The 19,829-nt window shown below is 39.4% G+C and overlaps 1 protein-coding gene across 10 annotated transcripts in view; it reads left to right on the plus strand.

The window, feature by feature from the left end:
* Positions 1–19,829, plus strand: part of synrg (synergin, gamma) — a 50,304-nt gene that overhangs the window by 20,475 nt on the left and 10,000 nt on the right. For 7 of the 10 annotated variants that reach the window (XM_015383324.1, XM_015383330.1, XM_015383355.1 and 4 more), the window contains 8 exons: positions 830–1,780; positions 9,927–10,484; positions 12,693–12,856; positions 13,009–13,062; positions 13,478–13,574; positions 15,015–15,163; positions 16,501–16,611; positions 16,719–16,757. In XM_015383324.1, the coding sequence (XP_015238810.1) occupies positions 830–1,780; positions 9,927–10,484; positions 12,693–12,856; positions 13,009–13,062; positions 13,478–13,574; positions 15,015–15,163; positions 16,501–16,611; positions 16,719–16,757 (2,123 nt within the window). The remainder of the gene's footprint in view (positions 1–829; positions 1,781–9,926; positions 10,485–12,692; positions 12,857–13,008; positions 13,063–13,477; positions 13,575–15,014; positions 15,164–16,500; positions 16,612–16,718; positions 16,758–19,829) is intronic. The other 3 variants (XM_015383346.1, XM_015383400.1, XM_015383337.1) reach the window with 2 other exon arrangements.

Consider the following 19,829-nt stretch of genomic DNA (forward strand, 5'->3'; position numbering starts at 1 on the left):
ACACACTTAAGCTTTAAGTGAAAATTTTTTTTTTTTATTGTGCTTTTGTTTTCTATTTATAATCAGTTTTACTTACAGGGTTGAATAAGAACACACTCCTCTACTTAGGGTTTGTTAAATTAGAAACTGTGCACTCTTGGTCTGAATTCAAAGTTTCTAAATAAAGAACTCTTTGTGCAAAAATAAGGTATAATAAGGTATTGTTGAATTTTAATCTAGTTGGGAGTGTTACTGTTGACCTACAAAAAATGAGGAATTCTGGAAGAGCCTCAATTTAAAATGTCTGCATCAGTTTTAAAGGTCATATAACCAGATAACCTGCCATGTAAATAAAATCTACCTTTTCTTCCAAAAGAAGTGGTCAAATATTCAGCTGAAGTTAAAATTTGTTGATTGGTTAAGAAAAAAAGAAAAACATTACTGTTTTCATTAATATCCAAACATCTTTTGGACTTTATCAAGCAAGTGTTGTTTCAAAAATTCAATAGAATAGTATGTTGTAAAGCATTAAAGCTGGTTTTGATTCCACTAAAAGCCAAAGGTTAATGGCATACGTGCTCTTTACATACATGAGTGACTGTAAACATCTGGCTGGGATGAAGTATCTTAGATGTTTGCAGTGATGTGTGCTGTTTTCTGGACATACTTCCCCACAGCTAATCAAAGAGCAAGTTGATAATTTTCAGAGGACTGGAGGCAAACTGTAACTAATCCACAGGCTTCCTCTCTTAAAGGATTTTAAATTGAATTGTTGGCTGTTGCAGCAAAGATAATTCCTTTGTCTCTCTGCCATGTCTATTACTGATCCTCTGTCCTTTCTGTTTTCCAGCAGAAGGATTTGCAGATTTCAAGTCTGTCGGTTCAGATGATGGCTTCACAGACTTTAAAACCGCCGACAGCGTCTCTCCACTAGAGCCGCCCGATCAGACGAAGATCTTTCAGCCTGCCTTCCCCTCTGCTTTCCCAAACTCTCAGACTTTACAGCAACTTCCGCAGCAGCAACAACCAGGAGCGTCTCTTTCCCAGCCCAAAAATCCTCTCAACATGGCCGACCTGGACCTGTTTTCCTCTGTGGCTCCTTCCGCTCCTACCTCCTCTGACAAAAAACTTAGCACATTCCCACCTGCACCTGTCGCTCCGTCATTAAGTCTCCTTCCTGGGGGAGCCAAACCCTCCGGCGGAGGTGCAGATGATTTTGGTGACTTTGCTCTCTTTGGTACCTCCTCTGACCCGGCTCAAACTTCAGGAGGGGCAGCAGCAGCTCCTCAGGATGACTTTGCAGATTTCATGGCTTTCGGAAGCTCTGGCGGAGAGCCGAAAGGTGAGAGCGGCACAGTGGTCCGAGGGGACTCCTCCGCAAAGCAACCTCAGCAGAGTTCAGACAAGTATGACGTGTTCAAGCAGCTGTCGCTGGAAGGAGGCCTCTCTTATGACGACACTAAGGAGAGCGGCGGTGGATCCTTCTCCTCCCTCAAGAGCGACACAGACGACTTTGCCGACTTTCAGTCATCAAAGTTCTGCACCGCCCTCGGCGCCTCCGAGAAAACTCTGGTGGACAAGGTGGCCGCTTTCAAACATGGTAAGGAGGACTCTGCGTCCGTCAAGTCCCTCGACCTACCGTCCATCGGCGGGAGCAGCGTGGGGAAGGACGACTCAGAGGACGCGCTCTCAGTGCAGCTGGACATGAAGCTGTCAGACATAGGCGGAGACCTGAAGCACGTGATGTCAGACAGCTCCCTGGATTTGCCGGGCCTCTCGGCCCACCAGCCCCCCGCCACAGGTGAGGAACTAGTGCGTTTACTCTGGTGAGGCTACGCCCAGTGGCACACAGTATTACTGCTGAGCCCTACCAGTATCTTCACCTCACTGGAGCCTCTTAAAATCACCAAACAAAGAGGGATCAAACAGCAAGTAAATGAGGTCTTTGCTGATTTGAATATGCTCAAATAGACCTAAAACATATCAGATTAGATGCATCATTCCATTTCACATTTCATCCTCCACCTCTTATTTATTTAAGTTATTTATCTATATGTCTTTTTTTGTCCACCTTCCCTCTCCTTTGCCCTGTATATGCTGTTATATGCTCCTGACCCCACACCTTTCTGATTTTACACTGACGAGTGCCTGGTTTTGATGCGTTAGCAGTCACAGCTCGTAGACGAGGTCTCCGGCCACAGTCTGGCCAACTCCGATAAGCTTTCTGTTGTGTCCGTTATATGCCATTCGTCCATTGCTGCCATTTCGGACGGCTGTAACAGGCGGCTCAGCTGAATACAGATGAGTACAGGAGGGTGATGATCTTCTAAATTATTCAACTCACAGGTTTTTACACAATAGACTGCAACATTTCCAAAAGCATTACCTGAAGGGTATCGTTTTAGCTGCCGAGCGCTGAAGGCATAAAACAAAACATAGTTTGGATTATGTGGAAATGAAAGCACCTACTTTAATAGGAGATTTTGCATGCAGCAATGGGGAGAGAATCTATTTTATTATTGCTGGAGGCAATATAAACTTCAGCTCCGAGTGCTTGAATGTGAGTGCATGCGGTTCTCTATTTGTTCTATTAAACATTGTACTACTCTGCAGTATTTTCAGTCCCTCTGAGGTGGTTCAGGCCCTACCTCATGACACGACAACTAAAGTGGAGTTAGAAAATACCCAATGCTTGTTGTTAGGGGTTTGTGTAATCAAAGGAAATTAGCCCAGTTTCCTTGATATTCAGGTAGTCTACAGGTTCTTCATCCTCACCAAAGCTTATTATTTATTCATCGAGCATCTCACTTCCTCATCACGGCTAATGTTTCATCGCATTTCAGCCCGTTCAGCTGGGTAATACGAGATTTGTAGTAATTGAGGTTAGATTAATTTTTAACAACACACTGTTTTTGACCAGTTTTATAATGCTCAGTTTTTATCTGATAACATTCATGCAGTCAGCAGGCACTTATCTCCACATAGTGTCTTCTAAATTCATTTTACCTGTAAAAAAACCACAAACTTCAAAGTTTTTTGAAGGTCTTTGACCAACAAAAAGAAGTCATATAATAACAGTGAAGTGGAAGGAATAAGTACAGTTTTCCCTTTTAACTATAAAACAATGCAGTAAATGTTTTCTGTGGGTATATAGATAGTATATTAGAATCAATACTTTGTAGAAATGCATTTTGTTGCAGATCCAGCTGCAAGACTTTTAGTTTTTGTCTAAGATTTTCCATTTTAATCTCTTACTTTGACCATTTATCTTTGCAAAATAGCTCGACTTCAGTCATTCTGGATAAACAGTGTATGTGAATATCAGCATTAAAGAAGTTTAACAGATTCTCTGTTAGGTTTAGATGTTCACTTTGAATAGAGCTTTCTAACACACTAATATACTTTGATCTAAACCATAAATCTGTAGATCTGGATGTTTTTTTCCCCGCTGGAAGGTTATTCTGTCCGGTCTTTTACCAGCTTTCTCCTGATCTGCTTTTTTGTTTACCTGTTAATCTTTCCAAAAACGGTACCTGCATTGAGTTTCATCCAGGTCTAAAGAAAACTATCCCCACAGCATTACACCCCCAGCGTAATGCTGTGTTTTATATGCTGTCTGCATTATTAGTTTCTGTGCCTGTTCTGTTTTACTCCAACTTTTTTCCATTTTTTTTCTTAAAAAAATTCAAATAGGAGTTCTTGAAGGTTTCCTTTAGACACTCTTCTATCCAAATCATGCTTTTCCTTCCACTTCTTAATTATCTGCTACTCTATGCTAGAGAATCCCCATAAGGACTCTGGAGTTTGTGGTTTTTATGTGACGAAAAGTTGAACAGTTCTGGGGTTATCGACTGGGATGCAATGTGTATCTGCTTAGAAAATAATTTCCTCCAGAATCTGTTTCTTCTGAGGAAAAAACAGCAAAGTAAACGTCATCAGAGCTGCAATAGGTCTGTTGATCTGAAGGAGCTCAAATGTTGCTAAAACTGCTTCATAGACCGATATATTCCTAACTAACTTTAGTCTTCTGTTCACTCACTTTCATTTCTCTGCTGTTCTTGGAGAGCTTTGGGACTAATCTGTTGTTAAATGTAGCAGGTCAAGCAGCTTGAGCCCCTCTCTATAAGCTTTGCACTGTGTTTTAGGAACTGTTTGTATTCTTAAAGAGACAGTATTTTTTTTTTGCGAGTCCCTAAAGGACGTAGACCCTCATCTTGTTATTTATGTTCCTTTTTGTTTTACTTTAATGATCGCCGCATGAATTTGTCACCTGTGGCTCTGCGGTCTGGCTCTCTGAGAATATAATGAAGTAAACGTTACCCTTCCTGCCTTGCTTTTTTGCTGCAGTGTGCCTGCTTTTTTCAATTTGTGAAATTGACAAGAAAAGATGTGCATTTTATGCATAAAGTATTGCAAGCTGTTTTTATCCAAGAAGAAATGTATACATACAGATTTAGTAGTGTATTTTTATTACAGGAATATGAACCTTCCTATTTTGAAGCTAGAGAGACTCCTTGGTCCTGCTGTGATGCAAACTCTTAATGTTAAATGTATCCTGATGTATTTAGTTATGAATTGTAGTGTTTTCAAACCCCTCCGTTGGGTTATATCCGACAAACAATCACTGTAGCAAGAGAAAAAGGATACTGTCTCTTTAAATCTGTCTGATTGGGTGTAATTGAGGCCCTCTCTTGGATGTCAGGTGGAAGATGGCCCTCTTTGTTTTCTGTAACCCTTTGAGTGCTTTAACTTCCTCATCTTTCCAACCTGGTGAAGGCAGATGTTCTAACCTTACTTCTCCTCTGCCTGTTTTGATGTCTTGGCCCAAATCTGACCAAATAAAGTAAAGAAAATGGCAGCTTTTCTTTCTGCTCACTCCTCAAACCAGTTTAATTGGACTCCTCTGCCAGTGTTTGCTTCCTATCAGCTCCTCAAAGGGTTATTGCCTCCTGCCTTGTTCTTTGGCTTATCTTCTCAACCAGGCTTTCCAAATGTTCTGTATTCAAATCCTTTTTCCAAAATCACTTGTTGCTTAATTACTTAATAGTTGAACAAAGTTTGTCAATTCCTTAAAATCTGCTGATTCTAGTCTGTAAATGTGCCTTCTCTTTCTGGTTTCTGCTTCTTTATCCTCGGAATTTTGTTTTGTCCGTTTGACCTTCTTGTTGTTTCTTTTCTGCCTCTTCTCCTGACTCTGCATGCTCCTGTAATCTAAAATGACTGAAATATATTCAGCAACTTTACAAGTGTTAGTTTGACAAACCTCTTGTAACGATAGACTTCTTTCACACAAGTACTTTGTGATCTTTTCTCTCTTTCTCTCTACTGATGTTGTCGTAATAAACTTTACTGTTGGTATTGCTCATACGCGTACCGTCTTATTTTCCCCTCCTTTTTTTTCTTCTTTGAGATGCTTTGCTTGGTGTAATTAAAAATAATAGGTAGGTCCTTGTCAATTTCACAAATTGCTTGGTACATTTCTGGCCCTGTTATGCAAAAATAGGATGGGTTCAAGAAGGTGGGATTGCATTTGTGCAGATGAAAGGAACAAATGTTGACAGATGTCTGCAAGCTGTGCTGCAGTGTGTTAATATTAGCTTTACAGAAATGGGAGATGCAGAGATGTTTTGATTGAATGAAATACAAATCCTTCACAGCTCATGGTAAACATAACAAAATGAGAATGTGTGTATTAGTAGTCACTGTTATTCCAAGTGAAATTGCTTTATTGATTTAGCAAAAAAAACAAGAAATTCACACCAGATGTTGGTAATAAGATCAGCTTTGTACAAACGCAGAGGAATAACAATGGTTAAACCAGGTGATTTGTGAACAGGTTAAAAGTAAGTACCGTAATATTCGGACTATAAGCCACAAATTTTTCGACCTTGTGGCTTATATAACAATACTAAATTGTAACAGTTAACGTATGCAAATATGCTAATTGTGTTGAAATGTTAATAAATAGGAGCTTCCCCAAACAGTTGCCTCTTTCCCGACAATCCTCTCTCTGCACGGACCATATGGTAATTAAACATAAAATACCTGCGGCTTATAGTCCGGTGCGGCTTATAGTCCAAATATTACGGTATTGAATATAAATGACACCCGTCAGCATTTTTAGAAACCCTGCCTGTCTTCTGTTAGTGCCTGTTAATATCTGCTGCTCTAGTCTCAACTAAAGGCTTGATAAAAAGATTTTCAGTTCCATATATTATGGAAAAAGCCTCCTATTTTGGGTGAAAGGAAATGGCTTTCTCAAGACCTTGAAAGAGCTTTTTTATTAGACATGTTTTATAACATCTCGATGCTCTAGTGAGAACCATTAGATTTGTAATCAGTAAGTAGGTAGAACACCGTCTACACCATAAACCTCCATGAAAGCTTCCTTCTCGCTGTCTCAAATGGTATTCAAAATAATAACAAATGTGTTCTTGGATTCAAGAACGGCTTACAGAGAGCTTTTGAAATTCTTTTTAATTATTTTATTAAAAACAATCAGTAACAAACTCCACTGATATTGTCCCTGTGCCTCTTAACAGCATAAGACTCCACTGATGAAGAGAGCATGCTGAAGCATACCTAATGTTTTAACAGTAGTCGAAATTGTGAGAAAATAGTTTAAGATGAGACCAGATTTGAATAAGGCACACAGAATGTTTAAGATAGGTCTTGGACGTTTTTGAGAAGAAATTTTTTTTACCAAGGCAATGGAAGGAGCCAGTGCTGCTAGAATGTCTTAGCCAGTCATCCAGCCTAAATCCCAGTATGCAGAACGTTATTTTGGGCCTCCCTCAGATCCTTTTAGATCAGACAAGATTTTGTATTTGTAAATGTCTTCATTTGAAGTGTAATAGTGGGGGATCTCAACTCCTGCAGCTATACATTTCTTGGGATACTTCAGTGACCCGTCACTAACAATAATAAATGTTGTATCAAGGCCGAAAGTTTCAAAGTGTGCTATGGGAAGATTACTTGCTTGCCATATTTTCTGGCAATCCAGGTAGCAATTCCTAAAAAGAAATAGGTTCATGTTTTGTTAGGTAAATAAAAAAAATAATCTATTCTTTAAATACAATAATAATTAATAATGCATGGTTTCCCTTGCATATAGATATAATGTGACCTATAGGCTTGGTTCTGTTTGCTTCTGGCTCATACACCACACACACTCAGCACTCCAGGAAGAAGCTTGCTGTGAGAAATTGCAGGAAACTCTTGTATCTTGGGGTCAGCAGGTCTCCATGACAACCATTAGATGCTATCTACATGGCAACTGGTTGTTCAAGTGTGATGCCAGAAATAGACGAGTTTGCTGAGCACTACCGGGATTTTAACTAAAACTCTGTTCTTTATGCTGCTGAGACTAAAGCTTTGAACCAAAAAGATCTGAATACAGACAAATATATGAAAAAGCCTCCTCATGCTCTTGTCTTTCTCAATGTCCGTGGGAAGCTTGTAAGAATGCATTGAAATTGTTATGTCTTTAAAATACCGGAATATCTACAAAGGGTTGTGCTGCCTGGATTTCGGCTGGAAAGCTTTTTTATTTTTTTTTTCAATCTAGATCTTTTTTTTTTTTTTTTTTTCCCTGAATAAATGGATTTTAATTGCAGCTTTGCTTTTCACCCCAAAGCCCAAAAAGATTAGATTGCTGCAATAAATGTTATTATTATTACTTTTTTAAAGGTTTTCATACATCTTTGCCAGGGGTGGCAAACGTTGCCGGTACCGTGATGATTCAGCTCCGGCATTAAAATGATTAAAATAACATTTTTTATCAGCAATAGTTCTCCACTGTGTGGGAGGGAGAAAATGAAGTGGTGTTTTCAAATTCTGCATTATTGCTTTTCCTTATTGAGACCTAAAAATATTTTAAGATTTTATTGTTACTTTAAAGCTATAAAAAGAGGTTAAAGTGGAATCTGTGGACAGAGACTTGAACAGTTTGTCCTTACTTTGATTTTCTGCATAAAATTAGATCTAACAGCTGGAAAAAAAAAGAAGAGTGGTCTAAAGGAGGTTCTGTACAGAACATATCGATACCAAAATGTTGATGAAGAAATTTCTCTGAATTGCTTAATTGCCATTATTATGTGGATTTAATTCTGAAAAGAAAAAAACATGCAAAATTTTACTTTCATTATGTAGAACTAAATCAAAATAGAAAAGGAATGGGGTCAAAGAGGAAATTAAGCACTGGCCATTGGTAGGTTTTCCCATCTCTATAATGGACTGCACTGGCAATTTGCTGCTCTGAAGCATTTAGATGTAAGTCAACACTATGCCAGGAAGAGAAGAAATCGGAACTAACCTTAGAGAAACAACTGTTGCTGCTTAACTGTTTAAGGAATGGTCATTTCAAGATGCTAAATCTTGAATGACACTTTTTTTGAATCCTCACTTGGCATATTAAATGATAAAGTTCATTCAGTTTGAAAATGACTGGATATATATAGGGCTTATTAGGAATATTTGACATTTGAACTGCTCTCCTCTCAGATAATATTTCACTGGTGATGTAGGATGTTCCCTAAATTCAGCAATTGTTGAACACGGTGGTGGCAGGGTGATGATTTGGGCTTATTTTTTGCCACAACAGACCTTGGCACCCTACAGTCTCAAAAGCAGTTTAAACAAACCTTGGTAAGAATGAGTCAATTTCTGTTTCTTCTTATAGAAAAAACGTAGTCTTGAAAGAAAGGGTGCACTTTCTTTCCACGATGCACAATATTCGTAAATTAGTAAAACAAACCCATAGGAAACATAAAAGAGAAATCATAAATCTAATTTTAGCATCTGCTTACAGTAAATGTTTTGTATAACATGCTGCTCTTTGTGGTGTCTGGTCTGATCTTCAAAACAGGGAAATAATGGTGGAAGGAGTGAAAACTGGGTTTAATCTGAGGCACTGGGAAAACACTAGTGGAATAATTATGTTTCCCAATTTAAACATCACAAAAAGAAACATTATTACTAAATAAAAAAAATACACAAAGATTAATTGTATAGTGGTATATGTTCACAATTTTGGAAATGAAGTTGGCACTTTTGAGCTGGAAAGCTTGTATATTTGTCAATCTTGAGTGTCATGAGAAGAAAATGGTAGAAGGAGCTAAACTGAATCAGATCATCTGAAAGAAATGCATAGAGAAGTGCTCTGGGAATCTTATCTTATGATTGGGATTCTTATCTGCTAAGATCAGAGAGGGCCTCTGTTAAGACTCCTTTGAGCCTTAAGCTTTCTCAAAGGGAAGTGGAACCAAGATGTGACACTCAGACTTTTACGTCCATTACACATTTTAGCTTCTTTATTAATTATTTGACCCATACTTTATTAAGGTGCAATGATTATATGGTTATCAGCTTAATTGATACAAGAAAACAAAAAGATGCTTTTACTGATAAATTAATTTCTCATTAATTCAAACTCTCATGCCTCTATATACAGCAACTTCCAGTAATACTTTGAATAATGTCCTTCAAGTTGCAGAGCAGCTTGAAGGACTTATCCAAACATCTGGATTTTCTTTCTCATTTTGTCTAATAGTTGAAGCGTACCTATGATAAATATTATAGACCTCATTTTCAAATAGGGAAATTATCTGTATCATTGGCTGAATAAATACTTTTTTGCACCATTGTATGTACTTGTTAGTCATTATGAATGATAGTCAAATATTTGCCACAATTATGGCAAAAGCTGCAGTTTTCTAAAGGACTTTCAGCCAGTTATTACTGACCATTTCATTATTTACATAACTATTTCATTAAATTTAAACCTGAGCAGTGTATCTTTACGTCTCAGGTGTTTGGGCATCAATCAAAGATAGTAATTAATGATTTGAAATATCAACATATATAAAATTCCTGAATTAGACTTATTTAACATGTGCCATGAAATTGTGTTCCCCTGTACCACCTATTATGTCTTTTTGCCGTTACAGACAGAGACAACGGGAAATTTGACCCATTTGGGACGTCTGCCCTCAGCACTTTGTCCAGCTACGACTGGTCTGATCGAGATGAAGGTCTGTCCAGTGAGCTGAGAAAGCCCCAGGGCATGGAAGGGGCTTCTCTATCATCTTTAGCATTGTCACAAAAGAATGAACTCAGCTTCGGCAGCACTGACACCGTCCCTGGCAGCAGCGCTCTAGGAAAAATCACCACTTCTTCAACTGTAGAGAATGGATCCTCAGGAGGCGACAAGTTCGAGGCCTTCGCCAACTTCGGCTCTGGTGTCCAGACTGCTGACAACGAAGATGAGGATGACTTTGGAGACTTTGCCAGTACAGTTTCTGAAAAATCGGACTCACCCGCTGTCACTGCTGAGGCCAACTCAGAGGGAAACCAAAGCGAGACCTCTGAAGAATTTGGCATCTTTCAAGGCGACAAGCCGAAATTTGGCAAGTTTGACTTCTTAAAAGCCAGCACTCAAGCCAACGTGAAATCCAGTGAGGAGATGATCAAGAATGAGCTCGCAACCTTTGACTTATCTGTTCAAGGTGAGTCTGCTATGAATTCTGGAGGATTGAAACAAATGAAATATGTTAAGATTTCAATCCGTTAAGCAGCTAAATGTGATCTCGAACCTTCCCGTTCCTCCACCATGGTACACTGCTCTAACTGCCCCAACTCTCCCCACATGATCTGTAATGGAGCCGTTAGACATTAGATGGTAGTGTTGCCATGACAGTCCTGCTGTAATGGCACCGACTGCTGAGATGGATTATCAGAGGCCAAAAAATCCATGAGCTGAAATTAACCGGAACCACTTTAAGGTTGTCATTTCTTTAACTGCTGTTTGCCAGTGTTATGTCCCACAAATAATTAATTACACTTTTCAGCACTGAGATAAAAGCCCCCACAGATTCCTGTGTCTGGGCTGGATTTAATTTGTCTGAAGCAGAAGGGCCTTGCTAATGTCCCTTCACCCCGTGAAGCGGTAATCTGATTACAGTGTGGCTTTGTGCCGGGATGAGTGGCTGTGAGGTAGATGAGACAGCCCTCTGTGGAGGAAGAAGGTGTGGATTACCAGACTCTGAATGATCAACAAAGCCAGACCAGCTTCAGCTCCCATCAGAATAGCCTGGACGTGTCTGTGCCTGTGTTCCCTGTTGTATATTGACAGGATTAGTTTTTCAGTAACTTTTATTTCCCATTTGCATTTTTATGGCTTTGCTTTTGTGTCTAATTATTATTTGTCAAAAAATTAGCCGTTTTCTAACACCGTAACAGTCCTTAGGGAGTTTGTTCACACACAGAAAAACAGAGAGAGCTAATACAAGCAACATAACTATAACTGGTTCAATATGCGAAGCTCTGGAAAATATTCCTGCATAATAGAGCTTTACTCTTTATTACAGCTACAAATATTTGTGTACATTAATTGGATTTACATGATAAACCAGTCCATAATCTTGCTAAATAGCCTAATGGATAGAGTAACAAAAAGTTTTCCTACGTTTTCCCTAAAATGATTGAGGCACAAAAGCATTTGGCCACATTTACTAAGTAAATATGTCTGTATCCCAGGTTTCCATCAGCAGTGCCATAATTACCAGTAGAGTCCACGTCTTTCCCTTTATCACAGAGGCAGCAGTCTCAGCACAGACATCCAGATTTCCCTCTCCCCAGGTGCCTCTTCTAGGTCCTCTAGGGGAGATCCAAGGTTTTCCAAGGCCCTCCAAGAATATAGTACCTCTGGTCTGTCCCGTCCTCCTCCAGAGGGAAGGCCTAGAACTCCCTGTGTCCAGGGGACGTTGGACACAGACATCCAAACCACCTAAGTGGACTCCCCTTGATGTGAAGGAGCAGTGGCTCTTCGCCATAGCCTCTGTCAAATACAATCAGCTGAAATGAGCTTCCTCCACAGTGTGACCTGGCTCGTAAACTGAAGCAACATGTGTTTGCAGATTTCAGCCTGGTGTTTCCATTTGGAGGTCAAAAATAGATACTGTAAATTGTACATATTGTCCCTTGAAAAAAACGTATTTATTGCTTTTTTATTTACTTATAACGAGACTTTTGGCCTAGTGGGTTAGAGCAGTGTGCTTGTGCTTTGAGAAAGTTGCAAATAAATAGTTTGATTCCCACAGCCTGCACTCTGGGTTCCTGAGCAAAACCTTTAACCCCTGAATGCTCCCCAGGCGCCACACAATGGCAGCCAACTGCTACCCACAGGGATAGGTTAAATGAAGAGAACCAATTTCCCCATTGTGGCATAATAAAGGGATTAACATTTACATTATTTCGGCATATATATTCTTTCCTTACAGTAACTATTGGGTTCAGACTTGGATAAATACATAAACCGCTGCTGATCTTAAATACGCAGCCCTTCAGTTTTTGCTGCTTGCCATGCCAACTCCAGGTTCATCTGAAGCAGAGCATTCAGAAAGGTCCTGGAAGTTGAAAAGCAAAATAGATCCAGTTGAGTTTACAAATGCAGACTATGCAGGCTTTGGATTGCATTTTCTGGACCAAGTCATTACAAATTATGTTTATAAAATAAACAGCCGTAATAAATGTAAATAATGGATTCAGATAACTGAAAAACTAAATAGACTTTAGTTCAAGAGACTATAGCCTGCTGGAGGTTGTGTTTGAATAGAGATGTTATTGGGGTTTGAATACTTTTACAGAGCACTTCACCTGCATTTTGGGATTATCCCTTTTTTCTTGAACAATTTTCTGTGTCTTTATCTTGTCAGGCTCTCACAAACGCAGTCACAGTCTAGGAGAGAAGGAGATTGGGCGATCGCCTCCGTCTCCAGCTCCGGAGCAGCCTTTCAGAGATCGTTCCAACACGCTGAGCGAGAAGCCCACTCTGCCTGTAATTAGGGACAAGTACAAAGACCTGACTGGAGAGGTGGAGGTGAGCAGGTCATCAGTGTGTTACAATATTTATTTATTTTTTTAACCAAGCGGCTTGATGCTCAGGGTGTCAGAAGCTGCAAATAAACTGCGCCCCTTTTTTGGTTTTGACTTTGTGCTTATGTGAAAAAGTTCTGTTCTGTGTTTTTGCAGGAAAGCGAGCGGTACGCATACGAGTGGCAAAGGTGTCTGGAAAGTGCTCTGGAGGTTTGTAGAGCTTTTTTTTTTTTTCCTTCCACATATCCTTTCACCTAAGGGCAAAATATTTTCTCTATAACTCCAGGAATGATTTAAAAACATTTTGAAAATGCACCCTGATAGCTTGCATTGTATATTTGAACACTTCTGAGGAATCCAAAACAAAAGTCATTTAAAAAAAAATTTTTTCTTCTTTTTTTTGTTAATAAAATATCAAAATAAAAGAAGCCTTGGCTACAAAGAGTATCCATTTGTTTTACTGTACTAATTATTTATCTATATTTTTTGCTTATTTTAAACCCATCTAAACTCAACAGCAGATCTGTCCAAAACGTTCACATTGTTTAGCTAATTATGGTTATATGACAAAAAACAAGAAATAGCATGTGTGACTCAACGCTGGCTTCTGCTGCTCCATGTCAAGGTCATTACCAAGGCCAACAACACGCTGAACGGCATCAGCAGCTCGTCCGTCTGCACTGAGGTCATCCAGTCTGCCCAGGGCATGGAGTACCTGCTGGGTAAAGAACCACACACACTATAGTGAAAAAAACATCAGGGACTTCAACCGTCTGCAGATTGCTCTGTTGGACAGAGATTTTAAAGATGAAGAAGAAAGGGAGGATTTAGGTACCTAGGTGCTGACTATATTTTCATGGCCATCATTTATGGACTTGTTTTTCACTAGTTTAAACTTGAAACTTTGGTTTGAATATACAACATTTAATGTTATGATTTAAGGAAGTAAAGAATTTGGCCAAATTGACTTAATTGTGGATTTTCTCTAATCTACAAAAGGCTTAAATTTATACATAGACATGCCTGAATATTTTAATATGTGAAGTCACAAGGGCAGCAGTCTTAGCAGAGACTCTTAGATTTGCCTCTCCCTAGACACCACCTCCAGCTCTTCAGCTCCTCTCGCTCCATTCTCCTGTTATTTATGAACAGGACCCAAAGATACTCCTCCACTTACAGTAAGGCAGAACCTGTTCTTTCTGAAGGACACCATGGTCTCGGACTTGGAGGAGGCGATCCTCATCCAGGCCACTTGCATTCGGCTGCGAACAGCCCCAGTTGATGCATAAGGCGGAGGCAGTCAGCAGAATAACATCATCTGCAGGCAAAATCCCCTGGTTCCCAAACCAGACCCCTCTGGCCCTTTTTTAACATCAGTGATGCAAACCAGGTACTTGCTTCACTTCTACAACAACCAGATGGCCACTAGTGCAGTGGGTATGACTCTGTATCTCTCTGGAAACCTCTCTAAACTTCTCCAAGGCCTGAGTTTTTGTCTCTGCGACCACCTGGTTAGCAGCACACTGATACCACCTTGAGGTCTCAGGAGTCCCACAAACCACCAGGCTTGATAGGCTCAATCTTCAGCTTGACAGTATCCCTTACATGGTCCACTCAGACTCCATGTTCCCAGCCTCCCCCTGATCTAAGAGAAGCTCACCTGGAGGTGGAAATTGAATACGTCCCTGACTGGGGGCTCCTCTTCTTCTCTGCAGACTCTCACTATTAGCCTAAGCCTGCTAAGTCTGTCCGGCTTACTCCTCTTTTAAACTCAACAATAGTTGTGTTTGTGGACAGCTCTGCTCTTCTCTTCACCCAAGTGTCCAAGACATGCAGCCAAAGGTCAGAAGATAGGACATGAAAGTGTGTCGTTTCCCTAGGCCTAGGGTGTCCCATTGCCAAATGCAACATCGACAATCTTAGACTTGCACAGAAGTCCAAAAATGAAATGCCACCTAGTTTCAAAGCCGGAGGTCTGTTCTGTGAAATCACACCCCTCCAAGTGTCACCTTCATTTTCCAACCATAAGGTCCTAGCAGGAAAAGTATACTGCACATCTCTTCTGAACAATAACGTGTTTGTCTGACACCTTCTGACCTTTTTTTTTTTATAGCTTATGGTATGATTTTTTATTTATTTATGTAATTGATTGTGTAAATCAGGTGTGGTGGAGGTGTATCGAGTGAGCAGACGAGTGGAGCTGGGCATCAAGGCGACCGCAGTGTGCTCAGAGAAGCTGCAGCAGCTGCTGAAGGACATCAGCAGAGTGTGGAACAACCTGATTGGCTTCATGTCGCTGGCCAAACTTGTAGTAAGTCACTCAAAAACATCCAGAACAGACAAACGGAGCATGTGCCTAATATATAATATCCTAATGCATGCTTCTTCATCAGTGCATGTTTAATTTCACACGGCAACAAAGCATTGAAGGCTTTGGTGACATACTTTACTAATGAAGGGCTGGGCGTCTGTTTTCTTTTTCTGATGCAATGATGTCAGAGCTTTCTAAAAGATCTGAGTTAGAAAAGATTTATCAGGCACATCGTTGGTGTTTTCCAAAGAACTTTAACAAGGTTTGATTTTTATCTGATGTTTTTTTTTTTTTTTTTATCTAGCCAAGCCAATGGGTTTTAAAAGAAATTTTGAACTTTGGATTGTCGCTGGGGCGACAGTGGGGTCAGATGTAGAAGTTTGCCCTGAAATTTAAGTGTTGACGGTTCAAGCCCCAGCTCTGGCTTTCAGTGTAGTTGTGTGCTTGGGCAAGACACTTCACCCACATTGCCTTCTGATGGTGGTCAAAGGGCCCGGTGGCGCCAGTGTACGACAACCTCGCTTCTGTCAGTGAGCCCCAGGGCAGCTGTGGCTACAGTGCAGTTTACCACCATTAGTGTGTGAGTTTATGGGCGAATGACTGAATGTAGTGTCAAACACTTTGGTCGAGTCTCCTGACTTGAAAAAGCGCTATATAAGTACTATTTATATTTTCCAAATATAAAATGAAATAGTGTACAAAATAACACATTTTTCAAGGCTGTAATTTGTTGTCTGATGGTTTCTTATATTCACAGGACTAACTTAAAAGGAAGGTTTTTAAATCTCAATTAAACTTTCCAGGTTTAATGAAAATTTAAAAAAACAGACTATGGTCTTCTCTATATATCTGTCTCTTTAATTCCTTAATTCATCAGTGCATTTATTAACTTTCCCATTAATTTGTCATGGAGACTTTTAGGGTATTTCTATTTCTTTAATGTTTATTAAACATATATAATTTTTTTGTTATTTTAGAGTTTTCTTGTCAATCAATTTCTCCTTCTTTTTCCATCCATCATTTGCCCTCCGTCTTCCTTCATGTCCTGCTGGGGTTTTGTTTCTGTTTTGTTTTTTTGTTGATGGTTGCATATTTAATTCCCCACTCCTATAATATTTATGAGCCTAAAATGACTTGATAAACTGAAGGTAGGTAGGGATTGCTTGTCATTTTGAAATAAAAAATGTTTAGAAGCCATGAAGGGTTTATAGAAAATAAAAGCAGTGATGCATGAAGATGTTTCATTTCCTTCTCAGTCTGATCACTCACATATGACTGCATACCTCTCTGCTGCAGGAGATGAACCATGTTTATGTTCTGTGTTTGTTTGTGTGCAGCCAGATGAAAGCTCCCTGGATTTCTCCTCCTGTATTCTGAGGCCCGGCATCAAGAACGCCAAGGAGCTAGCTTGTGGAGTTTGTCTATTGAACGTCGACGCTCGTAGCAAGGTTTGTTCACACAAAGACGCTCCTGTCGTAGAACCATTCTTACATAAGTGTTGTTCTCAGCAACATGTAATTCTTGATGTTTCTATGACTTTGAAACATTTTTGCAGAACAAAGAGGGAAGCGCTATTGGACGTCTGTTAAAACGAGTATGAACCAGTCAAACTGTCATCCAAATCTGATTCTATTTTTTTTCCTCTCTCTTGGGACCTCGGGGGTCTGTTCTCCTCTAATAAGTCAGGCCCTGTAGGGGGCCAAAGTGACAGGATCCATCTCTCCACAACTCCTCTATTATATTTCAGGATTTTTTGTATTTACATCAAAGTCTGTTCACTATGCAGAATGTTGAAAATCGGAAATTTGAAATCTTTATTGTAAACTACCACAAAATAAGACTTTCAGACTAAACCCATCTTCATTCAGGTCTCCATGCCCGTTAAGTGCTTACTTCACAAAGGCCTTAATCATGGCAGTAATCTGCAGGATGTCTCATAAAGACCTGAAGGATCTGATATTAATTTAAACTCTTCTTAAATTCTTTAGCGACTTTTCCTCGTTCATTTGATTAGTGCAATGTATGGTCAGGATCTTCCCTAACATCCTTTTTGCTTGGACATTTTAAACACGCCTGTTACCCTTTGTTAAAATGATGACTGATATAAACAGATGGGTTTGCTTTTTCTCTGCATCACCTCTACCTGTGCTTTTTTTTAAGCCTAGCTGCAGGCAAGTGTGCATGTTTACCCATTCCGTCAGAGATTTTTAATAGAATGTAGCATTTATTTTAGGTTTATTTAGTTTAATGAACAACTTTTGTGTTAATGTTTAATATACAGTAAAGTTCATCAATTTTATTTTTGTAAATGTACTCAAACCTAAAGATAACAACGTATAGATTTTTTAACTGAATGCATTTGACTTCTTGGTGGTTTGGTTAAAAAGAATTTTTTAAATCTCTTGCAAACTTTTTTTAATCTCTTTTTATTTTAGTTTATTTTGTTACTTTTTTGTTTGCTTTTCAGAGACACTTTCTTCAAGTTATTTTTGTTACCCAAGCCACTAAACTCAGAGTTAGTTTTTCCAAGTGTTTTGGTACTGCTTGGACTTGTTTACATCTAGTCACTTTACAGGGCTGCCCTCGAGGGCCTCTGTCCTGCAGGTTTTAGATGTGTCCCCACTTCAGCTCTGCTTATTCTGATGTTTGCAGTGGGCAAAAGCCTGTTAATCAGCTATCAATGGAAATCAGCTGTGCTGAAGCAGGAAAACGTCTTACCCTGAAATCCCACATCCTCCGTAACCATCCCGCTACACTCCTGCCTGCCTGCAAAAAGCAACGCCTCCGCGGTTTCTCCCGTCTTGCTCCGCTCTGAGCTCCTTGGGGCTTCATGATAGAATGCGTGATATTATTATTTGTTATTCCATAGGAACACAATATGAGGTAATATGACAATATGACATAATAAAAACTCACCATCAGTATCCATTACACATGAAGTTTCTGACAATTTATTTTTTTGTGGATCTTTTTAATAGGGATAACAAGGATCCAGTGGTGGCTGATATTAAAAACAGACATATACCAAAACCTAATCAAACGTATACTAAGTTATCACATCAGTATATTTATATGAATGGCAACAACAAAAAACATAAAAACACTTTATAAAAACGCAACATATTTCATGTACAGGTTTAAATTTTGTACATAAATCTTGCCTTTCTGAGGCTTTGCAAAGGCAAATCTGTGTTTTACATGGTCCAGTATTGTGTCACAAACCTAAAAAAATAATGTACAAGTTTATTAATGGAGAAGCTATTAGTCAGCTTTATATTTTTTAATATATAAAAACTATTTATTTAGTTTTTATATACCGGTATTAAAAAAGCAACTATGCAAACTAACAAACACCAAGAAAAAGTACACTATATTAAGCCTGACGTACACTGTGCAATTTTCGGGGTGATTTTCCAGTCGTGCAAGAATCTTTCGATCGGGCCGACTTTCAGCCTGATTGTGCGTCGTGAGACGTGTACTGTAGTGCACAGGGTTACGAGGGGCGATCAGCCTCTCACGACCACCTCCCGAACAGGAATCGTGAGGTCAAATTGCTCAGTGCGCATGTGCAAACAAGGATTTTTCTTTTTATTCTTCCTCTCAGATGTAAACAGCAGCGTGGCAGGGATGCAATGAGTGAAATGCAGTTCTGTCTGTAAAATTGACACGGCTGCCATGTTTGCTCAGCCATGTCTTTGTCCAAATACGTCGTCGCCTTTTCTTTTTTAGGGCTTTCAGCACAAAATTGCACAAATTGCCAAGACAGCGCATTTCAATATAGTGAGCTTCATATTCCTCTTCTACTGGTTTAGCTTCCAGACGTGGTTTTTAGTCGCACAGTGTGAGCAGGTAGATTGCATGAGAGCGTTGGGCCGAACACGACTGAAACGACTGGGGGGAAAAAATCGCACAGTGTACGCACGGCTTTATATTATTTTCCATGTGAATCCTAGATTGTTCATTCTTCTTTGCCTTTTCTAAAAAGTGCTTTACATCAGTTGTACCCGTGTTTATCCATGCTTGGTCAGATCCTGACATTTGAAAATGGAGAAGGGTAAGGCAGAATATAGCGTTAGCCTTGCTGCATGCAGCTAGCCAAGCCTTCTTGCATCATTTCTCTCTATCTCTTTCTCTCTCCAATGCATCTCAAATTCCTGTGACTCGAAATGTCAATAACCTACAAAACATCTGCGCTGTCATGGAAGGTGGTTAGCAAATACACTTCCTGTCACCTCAGGTCGCAGCATTCCTGAGCCCTGATCTCTCCTATAACTTTGTATTGCAGAGGAGTTACTGCACATGTACAACTTTTAACAAGAGTTTATGGGCGAAGATTATTGTGCCCTAGGGTGGAAATACTTCACCAATCCGAGGAAAAATGAAATGGCGCTTTACATTAAAGATTAAATATTTCTTGCATACTTTTATAGAGCGTGTCTGTTGAAGCTTTAAATAAAGATTAAATATTAAATATTTATCTTGCACATTTAAAAAATATTTATTCATATATTTCAAAATATTTTAAATTTACTTTTAAATTAAATTATCAGAAAAAATAAATATTATTTCTTAATCAGGGTCATTGGGTGGGTGGGGTGGTGCCCTAGCACTCTGATAATGATTCGTTAAACTATTTTACTTTGACAAACTGGATCTTCTCTATGTT

Source organism: Cyprinodon variegatus, unplaced genomic scaffold, assembly GCF_000732505.1.
Source record: "Cyprinodon variegatus isolate N-32 unplaced genomic scaffold, C_variegatus-1.0 Scaffold14, whole genome shotgun sequence".
Taxonomy (NCBI): Eukaryota; Metazoa; Chordata; class Actinopteri; order Cyprinodontiformes; family Cyprinodontidae; genus Cyprinodon; species Cyprinodon variegatus.